Source organism: Passer montanus, unplaced genomic scaffold (genome assembly GCF_014805655.1).
Source record: "Passer montanus isolate IOZ18808 unplaced genomic scaffold, ASM1480565v1 scaffold17, whole genome shotgun sequence".
In the NCBI taxonomy this organism is placed as follows: Eukaryota; Metazoa; Chordata; class Aves; order Passeriformes; family Passeridae; genus Passer; species Passer montanus.
Window position 1 is genome coordinate 11,050,079 of NW_024364270.1, and position 22,677 is coordinate 11,072,755.

At 38.4% G+C, this 22,677-nt stretch overlaps 1 protein-coding gene across 3 annotated transcripts in view; it reads right to left on the bottom strand.

The window, feature by feature from the left end:
• EEA1 (early endosome antigen 1) overlaps positions 1-22,677 on the bottom strand; it is a 68,793-nt gene that overhangs the window by 43,965 nt on the left and 2,151 nt on the right. The window contains exons 2-4 of one of the 3 annotated variants that reach the window (XM_039703900.1): positions 16,591-16,683; positions 13,915-14,037; positions 2,501-2,628 (exon numbers count right to left, since the gene is read on the bottom strand). In XM_039703900.1, the coding sequence (XP_039559834.1) occupies positions 2,501-2,628; positions 13,915-14,037; positions 16,591-16,683 (344 nt within the window). Of the gene's footprint in view, positions 1-2,500; positions 2,629-13,914; positions 14,038-16,590; positions 16,684-22,677 lie in introns of those variants that run through there. The other 2 variants (XM_039703901.1, XM_039703902.1) reach the window with 2 other exon arrangements.

A 22,677-nucleotide genomic window follows, 5' to 3' on the forward strand; every position in this document is an offset into this window, starting at 1 on the left:
GACTCAGATCTCAGATTATAAATAAAAAAGCAGGTGGAACAGCCAGCTGTATTGAAGTTGGACTGAACATACACCAGACCTGCAATACCAAAGCATTTAGTATGTTCTTCACAGTACACTGAAGGGTTTGAGTTGTATAAAGCTAGTTTGTAGTAGAGATAAGGTGGAGGGGAGGAGAAAGGAATGAGTTTGCAATGTAAGGAGACTTCTACAGCAGTTGCCCTGATAGCCCCAACAAAGTTTTGCTCAACTATTCTAAAATGAAACCTGAATTTAGTGGAAAATGTATTGTGGGGAGGGTGTTCAGGGGAATTAGTGTAAAGGATCACTACAGGCACTGTAACTTTGCTTTTCTTCCCATCATCCAAATCCTCACCAAATCTCCTTTTCTGCTAGTGCTGTGACAATCCCTTTCTCCTCTCAGAACATCCGAGCCTACCAACCAGAAAATCCTTAGTGTCTTTTCATTATGGTCCACTCAGTTTCCCACTTGTAAAGCCAGGGCCTCCACCGTAGTACTGAGCACTGATGTCCTTGCTGAATCACACTGGGGGGGGAGTTACATTATTTACTCTTGAAACTTATTTATCATAATTTACTGGGGAGTGGGAGGAAGAGGAAACTGTGTAATTCCCTGCAATTAACTTTTCCTATTGACTACATATGGAATTTCACCTCCCAATCTTGGTCATAAGAATTCCATATAAGCTTCACACATGGAGAGCAATGGAGTGGAGTGGCTCCCTGCTGCAGGCTACAATATTTCTTTAATATGGAATTCCAAGGCTTGGAAGAATATATTTATGTTGAATGAGAGTCTTCTCAAGCAAACATGCAAATGAGTAGCATTAAAGAACACCACACTAATAGGAAAATATAGCTCATGTGTTACACAATGGCTCTCACCAGACTCCCTTTATTCCATCTAAATTCCTTGACCTTGTCCACTTTTTCAATTATGTGAGAGAAAACAAAACTATTTGTCCTTAAACTGTCATGAGCCAGGGAAAAATAACTAAATTTCACCAGCCAACATCTGGCTGACTTTGGAAATTTGCAGGCATAAAAATAAGTATTTCATAAACTACATAAACAATATAGTTATGACCAATAATTTCCCCATGTGAATGCTATTATCCTACAAAAGTATCACTTCAAGTCCAAGTTGAATTACTCCAAAAAGACTTAAATCAGGCATAAAAAGAATATTCATTATTGAATAAATGTGCACTTCAGAAGCCCATATGACTTCATTACTACCCTATCACTTTATCCTGTATAAAGCCCCAATTTGGATTTCTTTTGATGCAGCGGCTGAGAGAGAAGGCAGCTATCCACAAGGAAGGAGTCATCCAAGACCTCTGCTAATGCTAGCTCCTACTGGCTTGCCAGCTTTGCTCAGATCAGATACAGATCTGCATTTGGGCAACAACTGAAACGTTATCTTCCAACTCTTTTCTCACTAAACAGTCACCCTCTCTTGAGTTAGTTACATAAATATATATATGTCTTTCAATGTCATTATGTGTCATTTTGGGCCACATTTCTGCCTGTGACAAAACATTTGAACTCTACTTCCCAAGATCAGCAGAAGTGACAGGGTCACGTGCTGTGTACCTCTCTGCTGCTCACTCTGAATCTCCTCTGTACAAACCAGGAGAGTCTGGGGGAATGTGACAAAACAGCAGCATGGACTGCTATTTCCAGCGCACAAAACAAGCACTGAACAGAAAAAGAACTAGCAGGAAGCAAGAGGAAACCTATATAAATTTTACCCCCAAGAAAAACCTTCCCAAAGCAATCAGACTACTCAGTTAAGTATTTCTAGAGAAAGTTTCACATTATCAATTCATGCTGCATACCACTGCTCTCAAAAATGAAACAACCTGATATTCTTTCTAGGGATGTATTCAATAATAGAGTTTTGACCAAAAAAAATAAATAAACTAATTAAGATTTCTGAAGATCAGCATGGATTTTCTGAAACAAAGAAGGATAATTACTGGCACACATAGAAACTTCTCAGATTTGCAAACAACTAGGTAATAAGGGAAGCTATTTAGGCAAATACTGATACTGATATTGTAATTACCCAGTAAGTACCCTAATTAACTAGGGACAAAATTGGGTTTGTTCTCTATCTTTAGGGTTGTCCTCTCCACTCTCCAATTATGATCTTTCAGCTCTATGTTGGAAATTAGGAGAAACCCATATTTTTTCTGCCACACTTGTAAAAATCATTCTGGTCTGTAATGCTGCATTGTCTGCTGAATCAGAAACAGGTGCCTTAATATCATAAACACATGTATCTGATTTTCACTTACTGTCAGATCAGTATCAGTCAACATAAGTTACAAGCTGCCTTTTAATCCTTATTGGAAATACGACATGAACATTTAAATACTTGACTGCCTAAGTTCAAATTAATAAAACCTTCAGTGTAACTAGAAGCAGCTCAACACCAGCACAAAAGCACATGCACAAATGAGTTGTGTTTCACCTTTCTGGTGACAGATGACCTTCCCCTCCGTGAGTTGAATCAATGCCAGAATTATGAACTGCTTCATAGTGCTTGAACAGCTCCTCTGCTGATCCATGAGACTTCATACAGAGAGGACAAATAAAGCCCTATTATAAAAAGGAAAAGCAAACAAAAATATGAAATAAATTTATTTTCCATCTTATTTTTATACAGAACTGTAAATTTTGTTTGCACATTTAAGAAGCAGTAAATGCAATTTCGAAGATTCATACTAATTCTTTCATGCTCTAATAAGAGGTTTTGCAATTAAAATGTTAGAAAATTCTTGCAAAAGGCATATTCCATCATTCACTGAGTTTTTTACCCCAACAGTATTACATACTAGCAACAAAATTTTATTTAGCAAAACAAAAAGAACTGTTCTGCAATACCTTTCCCCCCCTGCCACAAAACAACTTACCATACAACTTTTCATAAAATCACATTCTTATTCCAAATAGAAGGTAGCATCTGGAGTTTGGTCCTTAAAAAGGAGATATAACGACCCACTCTAAAGCACAGTTATTCGTAAACTGATTATCTCCATATTGAAACTACTGATTTTAATATGGGCCAGACAACTTTTTACCTTTCATATAATTAATTGGTAAATTTACCTTTCATATAATTAATTCAGATAAATACCACATCAAGAAAATCAGATCTCTACAGCCTTAAGAATCAGAAATCATCCATTTTCTTTCCAGCATATATACTACAAGCTTACCAGAGTGGAAATTTAGCAGATCAATGCCCTCAATCTACCCATTAACCCACAAATGAAAACAGTGTTATGTTCCTCTTTATGTATTTCTAAACATTCATGGAGTGTTCAAGCTGCCACTTACCAGAAGTACCATCCACCTAATTTTTCACAGTTTAGTACATCTGGTGTTGACTGCTGGACTACACACTGGCTCCTCACTCATGTGCTTATCATGCCAACTCTGAGCCCAATTCCCATCCACACTCTAGCCCATAACAGTAATGACACTGAGACATCCCCAGAGCAAGAGCTAAAAATCTCATCTCACATTTAAGACTGCCCATAATTTCAAGCAGTGCAAAAGGGACCTTATGTAACTTTTTTAAGGCCCTCTGTCCCTTTCATTTCAAATATGTATTTTTACATTTATATGTCCAAGCAGTGCAAAAGGGAGCTCATGTAACTTTAAGGCCCTCTGTCCCTTTCATTTCAAATATGTATTTTTACATTTATATGTTATCCTTAAGTTTCTTACACCACTACAAACTGTAGTGTAGTCCAACATTAAACCAAGGCTTTCCAGTATCCTAGATGAGAGCACTCCTCTAAATGGGATTATCACACTTCACCTAGCACAGGCTCACATGTGAGTTATGGAGGACACGTACGTGAAGACATGTGTCTTCTGCTCTTAACTTTGCATGTTAACTGATTTAAATATTAGGACAAAGTGAACATAATGAATGTGTATGTTGATAACCACAAATAGCATTCATTTATTAATTTGGCATTCATAGTATTTTGTTTCACAAGTCACTAAGAACCCAACAATATTTACATGGTTTTTACTCAGGAAAACTAACATGCTCAACTACTTAAATGCAACCAAAGCTCTAAACAGAGCCTTCATAACTTCTATTATTCATTTAGTGTTTCAGAATTTAATTACCAAATACAGTTGCTTGTCAAGTCCACCACACATCATATGGAAAACTAGTTTTGTCACAACTAGACCAAACAAAACAGAGTACTCTTTCCTAAGCAGGAAAAGGCATCCAACCTTAACAACCATTTATTTATTTGCAGAGTTGAGCAGCACAGTTTCACTCCAGGTTAAAGCAAGTTAACTAATATATACTTCTGTGTACAGAAAATTTGTTCAGCCATTATATTCCCAGTAATGTCTATCTGATACAATTAGCATAGGATGCCAGCAAGAGTGCAAGAACCAGAGGGAGTTGCCAGGCATACAGCAAATGGCAATGAACCATAGAGGATCACAAAATATAGGATTAGATTCTATACAGAAAGAAGTCAATTTCATACAATGACAGTGCAACAGAATCGTTTCAGGATGAAACTCTACTAAGCAGGTCAATGTTGTGTTTAGTTTCTCACTGCTGTGTTTAGTTTCCCAGTGATGGGAAGGTCTGCTGTTCACAGAGAAAAGCTGTTCATAGAGAAAAGCATGTGTTCCTCATAGTTCCAGTAAGTGCATCTAGAAAGAATGAGTGCAGAAAATTGCTCTGGCCTCTCCTTCCTTTTACCCTTTATCTCTTTTCATTTAAACAGCAAAATCTGTTTTTTTGCTTGGGTTTGGTTTTTCAGGGTTGGGGGGGGGGTGTTGGTGGTTTTTTGGGGTTTTTTTGTGGTTTTATTGTGCTTGGTGTTTATTCTATGCAAATAGGAGCCCTGGAGAAGAGGAAAGAATAGATCACATGCACAATTAGTGCAGGGGGACAGCAATCGTTCATTTCAATTATTTTTTATTGTGCTTGGTGTTTATTCTATGCAAATAGGAGCCCTAGAGAAAAGAATAGATCACATGCACAATTAGTGCAGGGGGACAGCAATCGTTCATTTCAATTATTGGGCAAAGCCAGCCAAGATTTCCCAGGCAGGCAGGGAGGCAGATTTGAAGGCAAGGTCCACAAGGAAAAGCAGCCAGAGGCAGAGCAGAGCTGCTGAGCAAAGGGAATGTGGGGCAGCTGTGAGCCTGCAGGGTGGATGGGAGCTCTGGGCAGGCAGGCATACTGTCACTGGCAGATGGGAAACATGGACAAAACCTCCTCCCCTTCTTTTTAGAAACTGCCTTCCTCTCATACAAGGAGGGATAAAGCAAGCATCACCCACCCAGTCTCAGGCTCTCCACCAGCACTGTCATGATCGTGGCTGGCCTCAGTTTTGGGGCACCTGGCACTGCTGGAGTGAGCTCTCTCACATGCACCCTTACTCTAATGCAGCTTTTGCTGCAGGTCTGACATGCAGGCTCTAACAGAGTGAGCCATCACTCCTCAGCAACAAGGTGCCCTTGCCATGGGAAATGTCATCATTCCTGGACAGAGGTGGGCAGGAAGACCAGCCCCTACAGACACAGGCAACTTGCATTCATACATCAGAGCCTCAAAATGCACAAACCCAGGAACCAGCTGCACCTCACAAACTGATCATACCCAATGTCAACTCTAACGTCAGCAGCACTAATTCAGTTGCCTTTACAGTAGGAAAACAAGAATTGTCAGGGTCCTTCTGGCAGCAGGCAGTAACAGGTAGAAGTGTAAAAGTTGCCTGGATCTGTAACTATCAGCCTAGGTGACAATCTTGTTTGGGAAACTGGGTTGGTGGATCATTAATTTTCTCTTTAAAAAATTTAAAATTAAATACAGCCAAAAAATATCTCTCAGTATCATCTTGAGATGAACTTTGTAAATATGTTCAAAAGTGTATTTTACTATTCTAAAGACAAACATGTAAGAAGAGGGACAAAATCTGATGGTCTGAGATGCTTAAATTCAGTGAACATTTCTGTCAATTCCCAGGAATTTATATCAGGTCGAAATATTCCTACATCAGGACCACACCTGTCTTGGATAAAGAGGAGGTGGCACAGCTACAACCAAGAGGTGTCATCAGAGCCTGGGGGAGGAGCTGAGGCATCCTTCCCAGTAAGCCTGCACCTGGATGGATACCTTAAAATAACAGACTGCTTTACTCTCTCACTTGCTTCTTCTGTATCTTAAATTTTGGTTGGTTTCCTTTTAACATGTACTTACGGATTACTGTGCATAAAGTACAGCCACAGAGAAGCAAAAGGTATTTGACATTCTTCATTTCATAAAAGCAAAGACATCACTTACAGCCCTTTCAATGCTGCACTGTAACTCATGATTCCCTAGCTGAAGTTTCCAGTTGAGTTAATCTTTCACTTTACACAGCAAGAAAAGAGCCTAAAAGAAGTTAAAGGATGGCTCCTTGGGTTTGTTTTTATATCTTCTCACCAAGAAATGACAATTCATTGAATTCAAAGATTTTTGCAGATGCCTGCCAGTTTCACAGAAAACAAAAAATAAACCACGACAACTACACTGCACTAGTATTTATCAGGAAAAAGTTCTTGAGATCACCACAGAATTTCTGAAGCCATGCAGAAGAAGAACAATTTTTTTAAAAAGGCATTCAAACCAAACCCCAATATCCACGCACAAACAAACAACTAGGAGACAGCACACAATTTACAGCTCAAAACAGCCCCTGACCCAATAGTCCAGGCATTCCAATGAGATGAGTGAGACGCTAAACTTCAAATCCTAATCTTGTGATCCCAAGGGAAACATTCTTCTTTCAGGAGGCCCATGGGCCATGCCAAGCATCAAGCACCACCGGAGTACCACGCTGTTTGCAGCAGGACAGGCCTTCCTCAGTGCAAAGAGTCCAAAACACATGGGTTTCACTCACAGCAGAACAGAAACTGCTGTTGCCATCTTGCTGCAAAGGTTTCATACCTTCTTGGTGATTTTCATGAGCAGCTCCTCACAGCACTGACTCCTTCTCAGCACAGCCAACAAACTCCATCTCGGCCAGCCAACCTGCTCTTTTATAATACCCCTCTTAAATGGATCCAGCTGTGGCCTATTAAGGGCAGGCTTGTTCTTAATGTTTGATAATTGGCACAGCTGTAACCCCTTAGGGGTGAGATTACCTTCACCATCTCTATTCTCCTACATTTTATCTATCCACAAACTACTACACAGAAGTTTTGTAGGAAAGCTTCTTGCCTCAGCTTGAGTTATAATGCCAAATTTCACTAAAGATCTCAGACTCCATGAAAGCACCAGAAGATTTTTTTTTTAATTTACCCTTCGCAAGGTAGACTTACAAATAAGCCCAAAGAACAAAAAACTACTTATCTCCTCTAATAGTTGAGATTTATTTTCAAGCTTGATAATATTAAGCTTCTCAGTGCTCTATCTACTTAAAGCCATTCAAGGTAAATTATTTCTTTCTGGTAACATCAATATTTGTATGAATCATTAAGACAGCATTCTTTGGGAAGTATGCCAGGATACTAAAAGCAACACTAGAAGGAAAATCTCACTACAAAAACTAGCGTGGGATTTGGGGGGGCGGGGGGGGTGTATGTACTAAAATAATTTACAGAGCTATTAATTGTTGGAAGAACTTTGGCCTACATCATTGAAACACAATGCCCAGCAGAAGCAGGGCACAGACCCACAGGCAAACAAGTGCACAACTAGACCAACTGCAGGCTACCACAGAGTCCTCCTAATCCTCACATAAACTATTCCCAGTTTAAAATAATGTAACAGGAAAATGAATGTGTAGGAGTGAAGGGTTTCTGGGTTTCTGTCTTCTCCTTATATTACTCTGTAGGACTACGGGTGATGGGGTTGGCTGTGTAAAGAAGTATTTTGAAAATCTTAGCCTTTTCAAAATATCGTCTTACTTTTAATGATTCTTTTTCATCAGCTGAAGGCTCCCAACTGAGGTTTAAAAAAAATCCCAAAATTTGCATGTAGATGTCTACTCCCCAATCACTACCAATGCAGAGCTATTCAACACAGTTAATGGAGCAAGAAACTAGTCACCTGACTGAACAGATGTGTATACCTTAGGTAGGGTCAGCATAACAACTCCCAGGGCTCCATCATCAGTAACTGGAACCTCAGACGCCTACATATAGATGCATTCAATCTCCCTTCTTCTGCCAGCTGCTCTCCTTTTGCCCTGAGCTTTAATGAAATGGTCTTTTAGAGCTAGTATGAAATCTTGCCTTAATTAGCTAATGAGTGAGAGCACAGCTTACTTTACTCAAAGTTCCTTTTTCACAAATTAAAACTGGAGGACGGTTGAAGGACAGTCCCATGGGCAAAACAGTTTTTACGGGATGGAATTCAGATGTGCTCAGGTCCTTAGGATCCAAGAAATAAGGCACCTTATTTAAGTTTTAAAGTCACAGCCATAGCAACTCAGCTTCCTTAGCACCTTCTAGCAATATCTGATGCTAGTGCAGTCAATTCCATTTTAACTGCATGGAATAGAATGAGTGGTCCCATTTAGGATGCTATAATTGCTGCTGATCCACAGCTGTGTGTGGTAGAGAGCCATATAGCACAAATAGCTTCATATAGCACAGAGCTGCATTTACTAATACAAACAAAGCTTCTGCAACATCTTGTATTTTTATTCCAGCACTTACAACATGAGTCAAGCTTAGAGAACCATGGAACTTCACTGCTTCACTGTTTTCCATTCTTGGAAAATATTTAAGAACTGTGGTAAACAAAACAAAACCGAACATAACAAAACAGAAAAAAAAAAAAAACACCTCGACCTCACCACCACAGAGAACCATTTCAGGGTAACTGACACTTCATCATATGGAAAACATTCATGACTGTTCTACTATATACATGCCATAGGACAGCTTAGCCCAAACCAAAAACCAGGTTGCACTTTAACACGCTTGGCATTCACATGACTAGTTTAAATAGATTTGAGTATCTAAGTTTCACCATTGGCCTTCCAGAAATACCAGGCCAGCACTCCCAGCTACAGCCTGTTTCCAGTGAGCTCATGAACAAAAAGCCAATAGCAGTGATTGAAGCCCAGGGCTGTAACACCTTCTGGCCATGACCTGTTTGTCCATCTCTCAGAATACACACTTACTCTCACACAGCTGTACTGGTACAATAAGCTGCATGCTGTGAATAAAGTCCAGCATGTTTAGAAAACTGAAAGTAAGCTCACCATTCATGTTTCTTCCACTGCAGGTGAACCTCCACAGTTTGCCTCAATACAAGATACACATCTTCACCAGCACTCAAACAGTAAGTCCAAGCTAAAACCCAGATATTCTCCAGTTACACCATGATTTAAAGGCTGAAACATTTTACATGATGGAAGATCAGAAACTATGTATTTCGGGCTAGCAGAAATAAACATAAGTGATATTTCCGAGCTGAAAGACGCATCAAGTAGCTTCTAGATTGTGTTTTCCAAATATATATCAAAGCAATTAACTGAATCCTCAGGAAGTTCTCAGAAGCAGTTTAAACAGTCTGCCTAGACAGCAAGGGCAAGACTACATTTCATAATTTATTTCAGAAGGCTTACATATTGATTTAAAAAATCATGACATATTTTAAGTTAAAGAATAAAAAAATAGGTCACTCCTTTTGTATATTGCTAAAAAGAAAATACAGTTGATATTTTTCATGTCTTTCACCAAATAAAACCCTTTCCTCTGTGTTTATGTAAACAGTAAGATGACAGTGCCTTTCTCAGATAACATCTCTATTTAATCATTAGCCAAGCAGGTAAAAAAGGTCATGTTCAGTATAATTAAGACCTGCAGTCCACTTCAATTTTACAAGTATTTAAATTTCTGGACAAAGAGAGCAAAGATGTATTTATAAAGTATTTTATACCAGAATGTAGAATTGATTTCTTCCTAGAAAAGATGCTGGATACTTCCTGAGAAGAATAGAACCAACATAATTTCTAGTTCAGTTGTCTTATGTTTTTGCTGCTATTGATGAGTAAGACTAGAAGTGTGTCACAACCTACAAGATTACAACTCTGCCATCAGTTAGACATTCTAATCTGGTGGGATTTCTATTTCTTAAAGAAAAGTCATATTCCATGGCCATGTCAAATCAAATCAGTATCTCTAACTCATCATTATCTTAATACTGTTCAGATATTGAAGGAAGTTAATAATACTAATGTAACTCAATCAATAATTTTTGTTTGCATGCAAAGCAGGTGAGTACTGTTGAGGTGAAAACAGGCACTACAAGCTAATTTGAGAAACAACTGAAAGAGAATAAAATATCAGCTTTAAAGCATTGACATGATGTTCTGTGCAATAACAGTCTGCAACATTCCAAGGGCATGCATAGAAACAGACGATTCAATCGATTGCATCTACAATTGGGGGGGAAAATATAAAGAACATGGTCTTTTAAAAGACTGACTTAAAAACCACACATATTTGCACAATTACTACTCCAATTTACATTCTCTGTAATTCTGTTATGAAAAGCCTATTCAGAAAACACCAAGGTCATATCTTGCTTGTATTAGCCAAGAAGCACATTCCTACCAAAAGTCTGGAAATTTATGAAGACTACTCAAAAGAACTGTCTGAAAATTGCCTTAGATTTAGCCCAGTGGTGGGTAAGACAACAGATATTAACAGCTGCTATATTCTAAATGCTGCAGGGGTATCATTCAGTGGTTGCTTTGGATGCCTCATAAAAACAGCACAGGAGTTCTCAAACTATGCCTCTGTACTGACTCACTGTTTAGATGTTCTGAACGTCCAACAGAGACTGTCAGGAAATGCAGGACACAGCTTAGAAATGTATCATTCCTTTCAAAGAAAAGAAAACAAAACCGAAGCCACCACACAGCTTTTGTTAGTAACACCACTGTATACATGGAAGTTGGGAAACAATGTTTGGGAATTTGGCAATGTGTGTGACTTTCATACAGCATTTGTTTGGTTAAGGTGGCTATACATGGACAGATATTTGCCGACATTTTGGTGGTTATTCCTGCAGCTGAATAGGCCAATGTATTTTAAAGCAAGGCTTCATCACACCTTGGGGGGCAGGGGAAGTATTACACCGGCATTTTCACCAGTTATCATAGGATGCAACCCCCAGTTTGAAAAAGAGGGCTGCAGAGAGCTGCTCAAGAAGATGGCCATAAATAGGTTATAGGCGAGTGGCAAGAAACCTTTCCCACAACAGGACACTGCAGGTGAGAATGCTTGTTACTGAAAACAAAGACCAACTCTCACTGCATGGCGGACAGAGAGGGAGGAAAAGCAAGGAGAACAGAGGGGCACTTGCTAAAGTTTTCATCAGCTGATAGGTGTATCAGTGGATGGAACATTAGCAAAGAAACATGTCAAACCTAAAGCAAGGTACCAAGGCTTTTGCTAACCAGGTAACAATTTTTCAGGTCTCACAAAGTGTAACTAAACGCTGGCGCTGCAACACATCCTATCTCCTTGTTTAAGGAGAATTCACTAGCAAAAATCCTGAACTTACAAACTTCTTCAGCACTCTTTCCAACAAAAGGTATTTGAACTCTTCCCAGTACTATGTACTATCCACAGTACTAATCACAAGCAATACCACTAAACATTAACAGTTTAAATAAGGCCAGCTGAGCAATATTTCATATGTCTGCTACATAAGATGACACTGACAACGTTTTATCATTGTTATAATGCTGTCCCAGAAATGGCAGATTGAATGAGGTGTGACAGCCTCATGTGGGCTGTGTCGCTGTCTCAATGTGTTTGCTACAAATGCAAACTATTCTTTTCATCAGCAAATAATCAGCCTGCTTGTTGATTTCTCAGTTATCAAACATGTTAAACTTTTCATACTAGTATTGACTATAGTTATTAACAGAATTCCCCACTTTTTCAATGCTTCTAGGCATTCTCACATAATAAAATAGCAAACTGAAAAAAAGCCCACACATATATTTACTTTCTTTGTTTCTCATCTCTTACAGATATTTACTGAACCACAATACAAAAAAACACAGCTTTAGCAACAGGGAACAGCAACAGCTAGAAACAAGTGAAATTATATTTCAAGTGCTACACTCAATACATAGATTTATCAAGTTAAAAGCTGTAATCAGCCCTTGACAAGGGAAAACTACTGACCAAGGAACTGACAAAAAGTCAGTGGAAAAAAAAAAGTCAAAGAGGGTGAAAACCCTGCAGTCAACTCCATAAAATATGCTAAGCGCAACCAGCTTAAATAAAACAGTAACTTCTTCAGGTAATCAAACCACCTCTGATGGCTCAAGTGCCACAACCTACTGGCACCATTGCATAGGAATGCCACAGCTTATTCAAGCACAGTACTAGCATCGTGACCAGATAATAAAGAAAATAAGAAGTTGACTTGACCACAACAGAGCACTACTGACAGCCTCTGCTTCAACAAGAGGCAGTGAGGAGTTCATCAAAAGTTATGAGCCATCTCAAGTTACTCTGGCTCTTTTGACCACAACAGAGCACTACTGACAGTCTGCTTCAACAAGAGGCAGTAAGGAGTTCATCAAAAGTTATGAGCCATCTCAAGTTACTCTGGCTCTGAGAGGTCCCACGCCACTCCAAGAGAGCAGCACAGGTCAGTCTTACCACAGATCTTCCTCACTTTATCAGGTGACGCTTCACACTCAAAATGACATCTCAAGTTATCTCTAGAATAATCAATGTATTGATTCTTTCCATCATTTTTGGGAATAACATCCAACAATTTGAAGTTTTCCCTTCAAAATAACAGCATAAATACAAATCAAGTATAAGGAAGATAAAAGGCACTACCTAGCAAATATAACAACAAATGTAAAATCACATCACACACACACATCCTAGAACAAACGCTTAGATTTCAAAACTCAGCAAAAGTAACATTGGCAGAAACAATGTAAAACTTCACCTCTGTACAAACCCATTCAGTGCACAGCAAGCTGCCTACCTCCAGAAGTCAATCTACTCTCTCAAGGTTTGCAGCAAAAATAATCAGACAGCCTTGTGCAGCTGGAAGCTGTTAACTTCCAGAATCTAAATTCTTCTAGTTCTGGAGCATAAAACCATGTATTTTGTTTTAGTGTGTAGTTTTACACTGCAAAACTGGAAGAATTTAGAAATGCACTACAATTTACATCTATTAACTAAAACAGCCTTTGCATTTTCTTGGGGGCATTAAAAAATCCAGCAAGACTATTAATTTTTTTATAATTATTTTTATAATGTTGTTGCAATACATAAGCTCTTATTAACGTGTTCTAAGACTATTATTTTTTTTTCTAATTATTTTTATAATGTTGTTGCAATACATAAGCTCTTATTAACGTGTTCAAAAAGAGAAGTTTCTGAGTTTTTTATATTACCACCCTCTGTTCCCTTTACCCAATGTACTTATCTTGCACTAGAATCCACTCTTAAAAAAGTTAGCTAATAAAAGCTCAAAACACTTCTTTTCACAAAGGATGTGCCTAATTCAGCACTATGTTTATCATGATACTGAGTCTGATGTGAAGACAATCAAATAAGGAAACAGTCTTGTTTATAAAAAATCAAGCAAAAGCAATTTAAAAGGAGAAGTGTATGTATCAGTGACTGCAAGTCTTCCAATACTGCAAATGTTTCATATGACAGACAACTGCAAACTAGACATGAAGTAATTCTTCTGCTGACTGTATACTTTGGAATCATGCATATGAGATAAAATTGGATTTAAGCAAGGAATCAAAAGAAACAATTTAAAAGGCTGACACCAGGAAAATATGTCATTAATTTAAAGCAGCCCATCACCAAAGCTATTCAAACAAAATAAATAAGACCCACATTAACAGCTGGGAGGTCACGAAGCTCCTGTCTTCCTTCTGTCCCAGTGTGCTCACTCTGGTAATGTTCAGACAGATCACTGGGACTTACACACACTTTCATACACAATGGACAGATGAAGCCCTGTGAAATGCATATTTGTTTTTAAGATACTAATAAAGACAAAAAAATGCAGATCTGGAATCAAAAGTTTGAATTCTTATACAGAAAGCTCTCTACAATCACCAAAAGCAAAATCTATTTTCCTTTTGGAGAGAGAACTTTTACAAACCATAGCAATACCATAAAGAAAGCAAGAAGAGTTATTAAGGACATGAAAATAAATAAATCTAAAACACGCCTTAAAAACTAGGACCATGCTGCATACTGCTATGTTTTCCTTACACTCTTGGTGCCCCTTTCATGTGACAGAGGAACAAGCTCCATAAAAAAATCATGAATGGAGCTTTACAAGGCATTATGTCACATCCACCGCAAGGTCTATCTCCCATAAGGGTGCTCATATGTTTCAGACCAAGAGGGAGGAGTGGTGCAGTGAGATTGCAGAAATGCCTCTATAAATTAATAAGCAAGTCTGCAACAGCAGCAGGAGAGGCTGAGGCAAACCTGTCTAGCTGACACAGTTACGTTATACTAAGGAAAGCACCATCTCACTGGTAGACTCACTGCAAGCATGGAATATTTAGCAACCCTGTACTGTTAACAGTTACACTGGGACCTAAGCTGCATTGGTAAGAAAGACAGACTCAAATATTTCCTCCTTGGGCAGACTGCACAATGAACAAAAGACTTCATTACAGGGCTACCTGTGACCTGAAGTGCTGATATGGTCACAGACAGGATATGAGCAAATTTTTACCTCTCCTTGAGCAGTTTGAGCAGCCTGAATTCAGACTTTCCTACTCCTTCTGCTTCATACTACAATTCTCAAAAATCAGGATTTATTTCAACCAGGCTTGAGGAGAAAGGAAACATAAAAATCTGCACAGATTTCATAATTAATCTCCATTTGAATCTTGCAACAATATAAATTAGAAAATCTAGCCAAGAAACTAGAGTGAAAAGAAGTTAATGGACTTCTGACTGCACAATAATGGGGAACCAGATAGGAATATCATGAAACAAACAGCAAATATTCTGCAGAGACCAACTCTGGTGCTCCTGAAGAGAAGCTCCAGGAGAAACAAGACCTCAGGGAAGCTGTGAGGAAAAAGGAAGGCTAAGAGATTTGCGTAGCATTACATGTGAATCTAAAAACCCATCACCAGGTTCAGCGCTCAGTTTCAAACAGACTTTGAAATTCTACGCTAAGGATAATATCCAATGCAAGAAATGATGGAATTATGGAGAACCAAAAGATACTTTTTTTATGCAACACATGCATGTCAAGAGTGACAAGTCAGCCTTTGGTCTGACCCAGTTTCAACTCCGTTGAAAGAACAGCCAATGGGACAATAGTGGAGGCATACCACCACACTGAAAGCTCATCCCACGTCAAGAAAATTCCCCTCCATTAGTACTGAGGTACCTTATGGCACCCACAAGCTGTACAGTCAGCAATACTGCACTCATGTAAACAGAACTGGATCATTTTAACCAAACTTTAGAAACATCTCATTGCATGTTTTTATGCCTTAATCAACTACAAAAGTAATAAAATTTTCGTCTGCAATTTAAGAATATTTATTTGCTTCAGGGATTGTTAAATATGCACACAAAACCGATTAGGACTCAAAAATGTGTGACATGTAGAACATGCAGCAAAATATTATGGAATGTCTGATTACACTGACTGCAATAAGGCATTAAGAAAGTAGAAATAAGCAGTAGAAATAAACACACAGGATTTTAAACAGCACTGTGAAAGTTTCTCTTATCTTGTATCACACACTGGACTATTTGAATCATCACACACTTTATTCAGTGTAAGAAATGGCACTTTGCTCCATTTAATGTTGCAATAGGGGTAATTAACCCTGCACTGTGTATGTATGTTAATCTCAAAACATTTTCAAGATAGATAATCAGGCTACATTAGCACAAATGAGCTTCAACAGCCAGTGAAGTCAGTTTGCATTTTTCAGAGTTAATGTCAGACAACACCGTAAATACAAAGACATTAAAATATAGGATTGCAGCAAGAATAACAACTTATTCTACTGATTAAGTACGGCATGCAGCACACAAAACACTGATAGGATTTATACTCCAAATATATTTATCTACCAAGTAAAACCCAATATATTTGATACTTCACATGAAGGGAGAGGTTTCCAGTATACATTATAGCTTAGCAGAAGCAAGGTGAAACTGAAGTACAAGCTTGATAAAGTGTCAATCCTTGTTTTTTGCAGCTCTCATGAAAGATTTATTAACAAGGAGTCTTAAGCTTGCATCTCATTGCTTTTAATTTTAATAATTCATCTCTTGAACTACAGGAAGAATTGCTTGTGACTACTTGGATAGATAAGCCTAATTAATAGTTACATATAAACATGGCCTAGTCTTCTTTTCTTATTTAAATAACAAACAATTTTTAGAATATGACATTTGCAAGTATTTGTTTCATACAGCTGATATTTAAGAAGGGCATCAGAAGTTACTCCAACAGCTCCAGGGATCAGAGAACCAGCATCCAAGATTTGAGACACCGGTTCCGCGAATGGTGCACAGTACCTCGGAGGAGCCTTCGTTGTTCACGTCCACGGCATTGCCAGGCGCGGCAGACGAATCCGAATCCGAGCTCTGAGACCCACCTCTACCTGGAGTCTGAAATAGATGGGGAAGACAAAAGTGAGACTCTACATTTTAATACTGAATAAATATTTAATAAAGCACACTACATATCCTATGCAAGGCCTCTCTTCTACTTGTTGGAATAGAGGTATTTTCCTTCCACAAGAAGTGAACAGGTTGACAAGCAATTACATAAATTTCAGCACAACACTTCAACAAAAGTTTCTATCCAACACTCTCCATCCACAAAAAACCAAGCAGATACCAGAAGCAAAGGGCAGGATTTTAAACCACTTCCTCTCATGAATGCTCACCACAAAACAAACACTTTGGCTAAACTCTGCTCTTGTATCACTCTTGGTGATGCTAAATTAGGTTGCTCTATCCTATAGGAAAACAGTAGAAATAACAATCTAAAAAGTCTCATTAGCAGTAAACTAGTATCATCCTACTTTCTTAATAACTTTTCTACATTCTGGACAAGTCCTTAAATATATGAAAGACAGAAAACTGAAGTTTGAGAACCTTGCTGATCCAACAAGCACACAAGCAGTACACTGTCTTGATTGGAAAAAATTAAAAATAATAATCAAGGCTGGGGTAAAGTTAAAACACGCTAATCAGTAAAACAACCTGTAAAGATATACTTCTCTGATTATGCTGAAAAACAAAACAGTATTGATTTGAAATTACAGACTTAGATAAAACAAGCAAATAAACTATAAATACTGCATTATTCAAAATCTGAGTAGATGGATTGTATCTTATAATCCTTATTTAACTAAAACCTTGATTTAAAGTTGATTTAACTTTTCTTACTCATCTCCAGAATGTCACTGCTTAACTAATGGCAGAAGAGTAAGCATTCTCAAAGGAAACATCATTAAAAAATCCCAATATGTATATGCAATCCTAGTTTCAACAAAGAACAAAAAGTTCATTACCTAGCTCCAGTATGACAATCTCAAATGGGATAAAGCAATGCTACTGCTGTGTTTTGGCCCATCTGGAAATACTTGTAATGCTATGAAGGATTTTATATTTTAATATAAGAGGATAAAGAATTTAAATATATAGATTGAAATCTACAGAGAGAGGGACAGAATTTTAGTTTCTTGATCTTGGTGCCTCCAAAATCTTATCCAGAAAATAATTTTCTTGCTCAAATAGATCCTTTTCTTGAAGACAAATCAGTTATGTAACTTCTTATAAGATATCTGCAGCACACATGATTCCCATTCTTTGAATATTAAGTATATTTTCCTTCTTTGTTTTAAAAAGAATGTTCTATTTTCAACTTTCATAGACAACAAAGATAACTAAGACAACAAAGGTAAAGATAAAGATAACGAAGATAACAGCCTTTTACTATTTATCAAGCACAACAAAGATAATTAAGACAACAAAGGTAAAGATGACAAAGATAACGAAGATAACAGCCTTTTACTATTTATCAAGTCTAAAAAATATGCCATTACAGGTCAAGTTTACTGATTAAGGACTTAATTCTCAGTGAAATACATTTCAGTTTTGGAAAGGCTCTGAACACTGGCCAAAGGGAAGTGAGAAATGAAGCACTAAGCTATGGGGTTTGGTGACAGTAAGAGAAGACAATCATCTCTTCTTATTCCAGCCCTCTCTGAAGTCATCAGTTGTGTGATCAACACAGTCTGGTTTCCGTACTCCATGTCTTTTTCACTCTCACTGTGTTGTATTTAAAGAAAATATGAACACCATTTCCTTCTAGCACAGCATACAAAAGGAATAGGCAAGGCAATGCAAGCTCTGCAAGTTAAAAATAGGAGAGGCAAAAAAGGGGCTAAGCAGAGATACTATACACATGTGAAATATGTAAAAGTGAAGGCATTGGTACTTCTCCCCAGGGTCACTGACACAGACACTAAACAAGGTACATCCCAGCATGGACCACAGGCACACACTCTTCAGGTTTGCACATGACATCAAACTGGGAGGACCAGCTGATACACTCAGAGTAGGGCTGCCACTCAGAGGGACCTAGAAATGCCAGAAGAAACAGTCCAAGGGGAACCCTATGCAATTCAACAGGGACAAATGCAGAGTCCAGTGACAGGGAAGGAAAACTGGCAGTAAGAGAGGTCTCTTTGCTGAAAAGGACTAAGGCCTTGTGTCAGCCAGCACATGGAACAAGAGCCTGCAGAGTGCCCTGTCTGCAGAGATGGCTGCCAGAAGCCTGGACTGTGTTAACAAGGAGGCCAGCCAACTAATCAAGGGAAGCGATCATTCCCCACTGGCCAGCAGCCAGTGCACCACGTCAAGATACTGCCCTTCCAATCCAGGGAGAACACTGATAAACCAGCACAAGTTTAGCAAAAGGCCACCAATACATCTGGGGATGAAGCATCTGGCCCATGGGAGAAGCGGAGGGAACAGGGCTGGCTCAGTCTGGAAGCACCAAACAGCAGCCACATCATCACTCATGAAGAGGCCACCAAACAGAGGAAGCCAAGCTGGTCTAAGCAGCACACAGCGGGAAGAACAGACACAAAAACTGAAATGAGAGATTCTTACTGGATATAAAGAACAGCCTTTCCAGTAGGAGATAGGCCTGAGCAACTTGCTCTTGACCTCCACACTGATCCTGTTCACTGCTCAGACTGGGAAGCTCCTGAGCTCCCTTCCTGCCCCAGTTGTTCAGTAGCATTAAGTGCTGCCCATGGAACCACACATCCCGTAGGAAAGCACTGAAATACAAGTTAGGTAACTCCATCCCTTAAGACATGCTGCCCACAGAAACACTCATCCCCACAGGAAAGCACTGAAATACAAGTTAGGTAACTCCATGGATGAACATGTGGACTGTGTTCCATTGACAGCCAGAAGAAGAATATCTAAAACAAATGCCAAGTTGAAGCTAGGTCTCCCAGGAAGACAGGTAAGTTAGAATACTGCATCTAATGTGTCAGTGGCACTAAGAGATGGTCCAACTGCATCTTTAGACAGGCAGCATCTACCTCCACTTTTGCAATATTTGAATATACACTTTCAGCATACCTAATGAATCATTTTGTCCCAAAACCAAGAATCTTCTGCAACAATTAACATAAAATTTTCTTCACCTCATATCGTAACTCCTTATACAACACTACTGTACATTTTTAATTGCCCATCCCATTTCACCCCAGAGTTGACTCCATTTTGCAATGAGATTTGCATATTAAGTTTTGCTAGTTCTAGCACTACAAATTTGAGATTATTACCACCTCCAGGATGCAAGCTCTTCTGTTATTACTCCACTGTACACGGTTATTACTCCATGGTTCCTTAAAGTACTTGCTTTATGAAACACTTCAGACATGCCATAATCACACTAATAAGCACTGGATGGCATGTCTTATTGCATGCATTGTATGACAGGAATTATTACGCAGCACCTGGTAAAATCCTTTTAACCTTTCAAAAATCAATGTGTGCTCTTGAAAAGAGAAAGCATAATTCCCAGCTAGATTTAGAAAGCTTAGTACAAATGACTGGTGAGTGCGATGCACGGGAAAGAAGACTGAGAAGGAAAGAGGTCACTAAGTAACTTTCAAGTTATAGTTCATAGTATCCATTTGCAAAACAGGTAAGAAACTTAAAATAAAAAATTGGAAGAATGTTAAGGAAGCCAAGATCAAAACCAAAATTAATTCATCTTTCAAGGTCATAATGTAATTTAAATACCCTTCACCTACCAGTAAAGAATGGGACATTGCAAATATCTTTTTTAAGATATTTGATCATTGCATCATCAAATCGCTTCATACACACAGTCATGCTATGCTCACGTACCCCTGTGGTATCACATTCCATTAAACAAAAAAGAATCACAACACATTGAACAATTTGGACTTTGTGATCTACGAAAGGACTCAGAATGATGTTCTTTGTTTTCAGATGGCCTATAGAGGGGAGCAAATAAATGACTTACTAATCCCAGAGAAAAAGAAAATTTCCACAGAGGCTTCTGTGTATGTACAATTACAAAAGTAACATTTGACATCTGAAGGCATACCCGGAGTTGAAAGACTAATGCAAAGTTAGTTTTTGATCCAGCATACTTCTCTCCTAGCTGTCAATTACATCTGTTTTCTTTGCAGAGAAGCCTATATTTCTACCACTCGTCCTAGAGTTGCAGAATACACTGAACTTCATAATGCCATACTCTATGTTTTCTCAAAACTGCAAGCTAATATAAAGAAACATCATTAACCAACAAAAATTCTGACAATAATTGCAGCTTGTCTTCTGAAAAGGAATAGAAAATTATATAATGAGTGAGTTGAGTTAATGCTTTAAGATGAGGGAGTATAAATATGGACCACTACTGTGTCATTTTTGCATAGTCTTTTATCTGTCTATAGCTACATTCCTTTCAGTCAGAAGACTCTTTTCAGCAATTTAAAATTCAGAATAATTAAAACCTCTGAAAAAAATATGTAAAGCCTTGAGAAAATGTGAAAATATACAGATTTAACGATTTTTCCAGCACAGATTTTAATATGACTACTAAGGGTACTACTACAACCAAAAAAACATCCTGAAGCAACAAACAAGACACAAAAATGAGAAGGTAAGAGGGCCAAAGCCTTGTTGCCAAAGAACTCCCGGTGCTAGGAACAGGGTATTTTGTCATACAGAACAGTAATGCCATTTACTTCTAAAGCAGTGTGATGCTACTTTATAACTCTGTAAAATGAAATGACTCCTGACTTCAGAGGGCATAAAACTTTTCTTTTTCATCGTGCCATCAGTTTCACACAAGCACACTTTGTGCCCAGGAACAGACACACATGCTCCCTTTGGCTCTGAGGAGAGGGCAGAGGCACAGCTGCAGTTCAGCATCTATCCAAGCAAATATGCTACCTAGTGAGCCCTGTACTTACACATGTGAAAAGAAAACTAAGTCAGATGCAATGATTTCAGACAAGTAAACATCTCTGTGCCTGAGCTTGGAGTAAGAGAAAAGGTAACTGTACTACCTGAGCTACAGAAATGCCTGCAAAGCCCTGTTCTCCCCCAGACACCAAGATCTCCAGACCAAAAACTCAAGCATGAGAAACAGAAAGCACAGAAGAGCACAGAGAGCACCCAAACACAGCACAGCAGCCAACAGTTGTAGACTGCTAAAGACAAATAATGGAGACAAAAACTAATGTAAAAGTAGTCACATTGGCCCAATAGATGAGTCACTCACTAAAAAATCTTAAGCAATGGGAAGAAGGCTCAGAAGGAGGTCAAAGTAATCGGTTTTCTACCAGCTGAAAATAAATGCCTCCTCCTTGCAAATACAAGAAATGAGCTCTGCTTTAACAGGCCAGAGGCAACTGCCACTGTCCCACAGTGAATTAACAACTGAGAGATGACACAATGCCCACACAGGGCATCAAAGTTGAACACAATAAAGAAAAGACTGCTCTCCAATGAACCCAACAGCAAAAATCAAGCTATCAGAGCAGGAAAGGTGCATCTCAGACATTCCATGGAGATTCCTTTTGGGAAAAACTACCTTTTTCTAGATCAGCATGATGAACAATGCTTGAAACCAGGAAGTGGCAACAACATACAAAAAGGGGGTGTTATGGTGCAAACATACAAAACAGGTGGATCCCTGACATATTGTGTTGAAAACATACATAAAATTTAGAAGCTTGTGAAAAAAACTACAGGCTTGTAGGGAAAGGATGTAAAATGAGAAGCTAGTTGAAGACAGCATGGAGATACTAACCTCGAAAATTAAATAAGTAATGTTTACTATATCATACTTTCTACTTTGAAAATATGTCATTCAAACTCACAGTGAGGCTGCTTTTAAAAGCAAAAATTATAACTGTGGATGAAATAGAAAGATGATCAAGGTAGAAAAGTAGTACAAAAAATAAACATTTGATGGTTTGAAACTTCAGGAATCAGAAACTATAAACCATATCTTTGTAGCTGTTGTCTTCCTCCTTTGCAGCTTGTCAGCCAGCCTAGTTACAACAAAAATGAATGTAATAAAGAATTCCT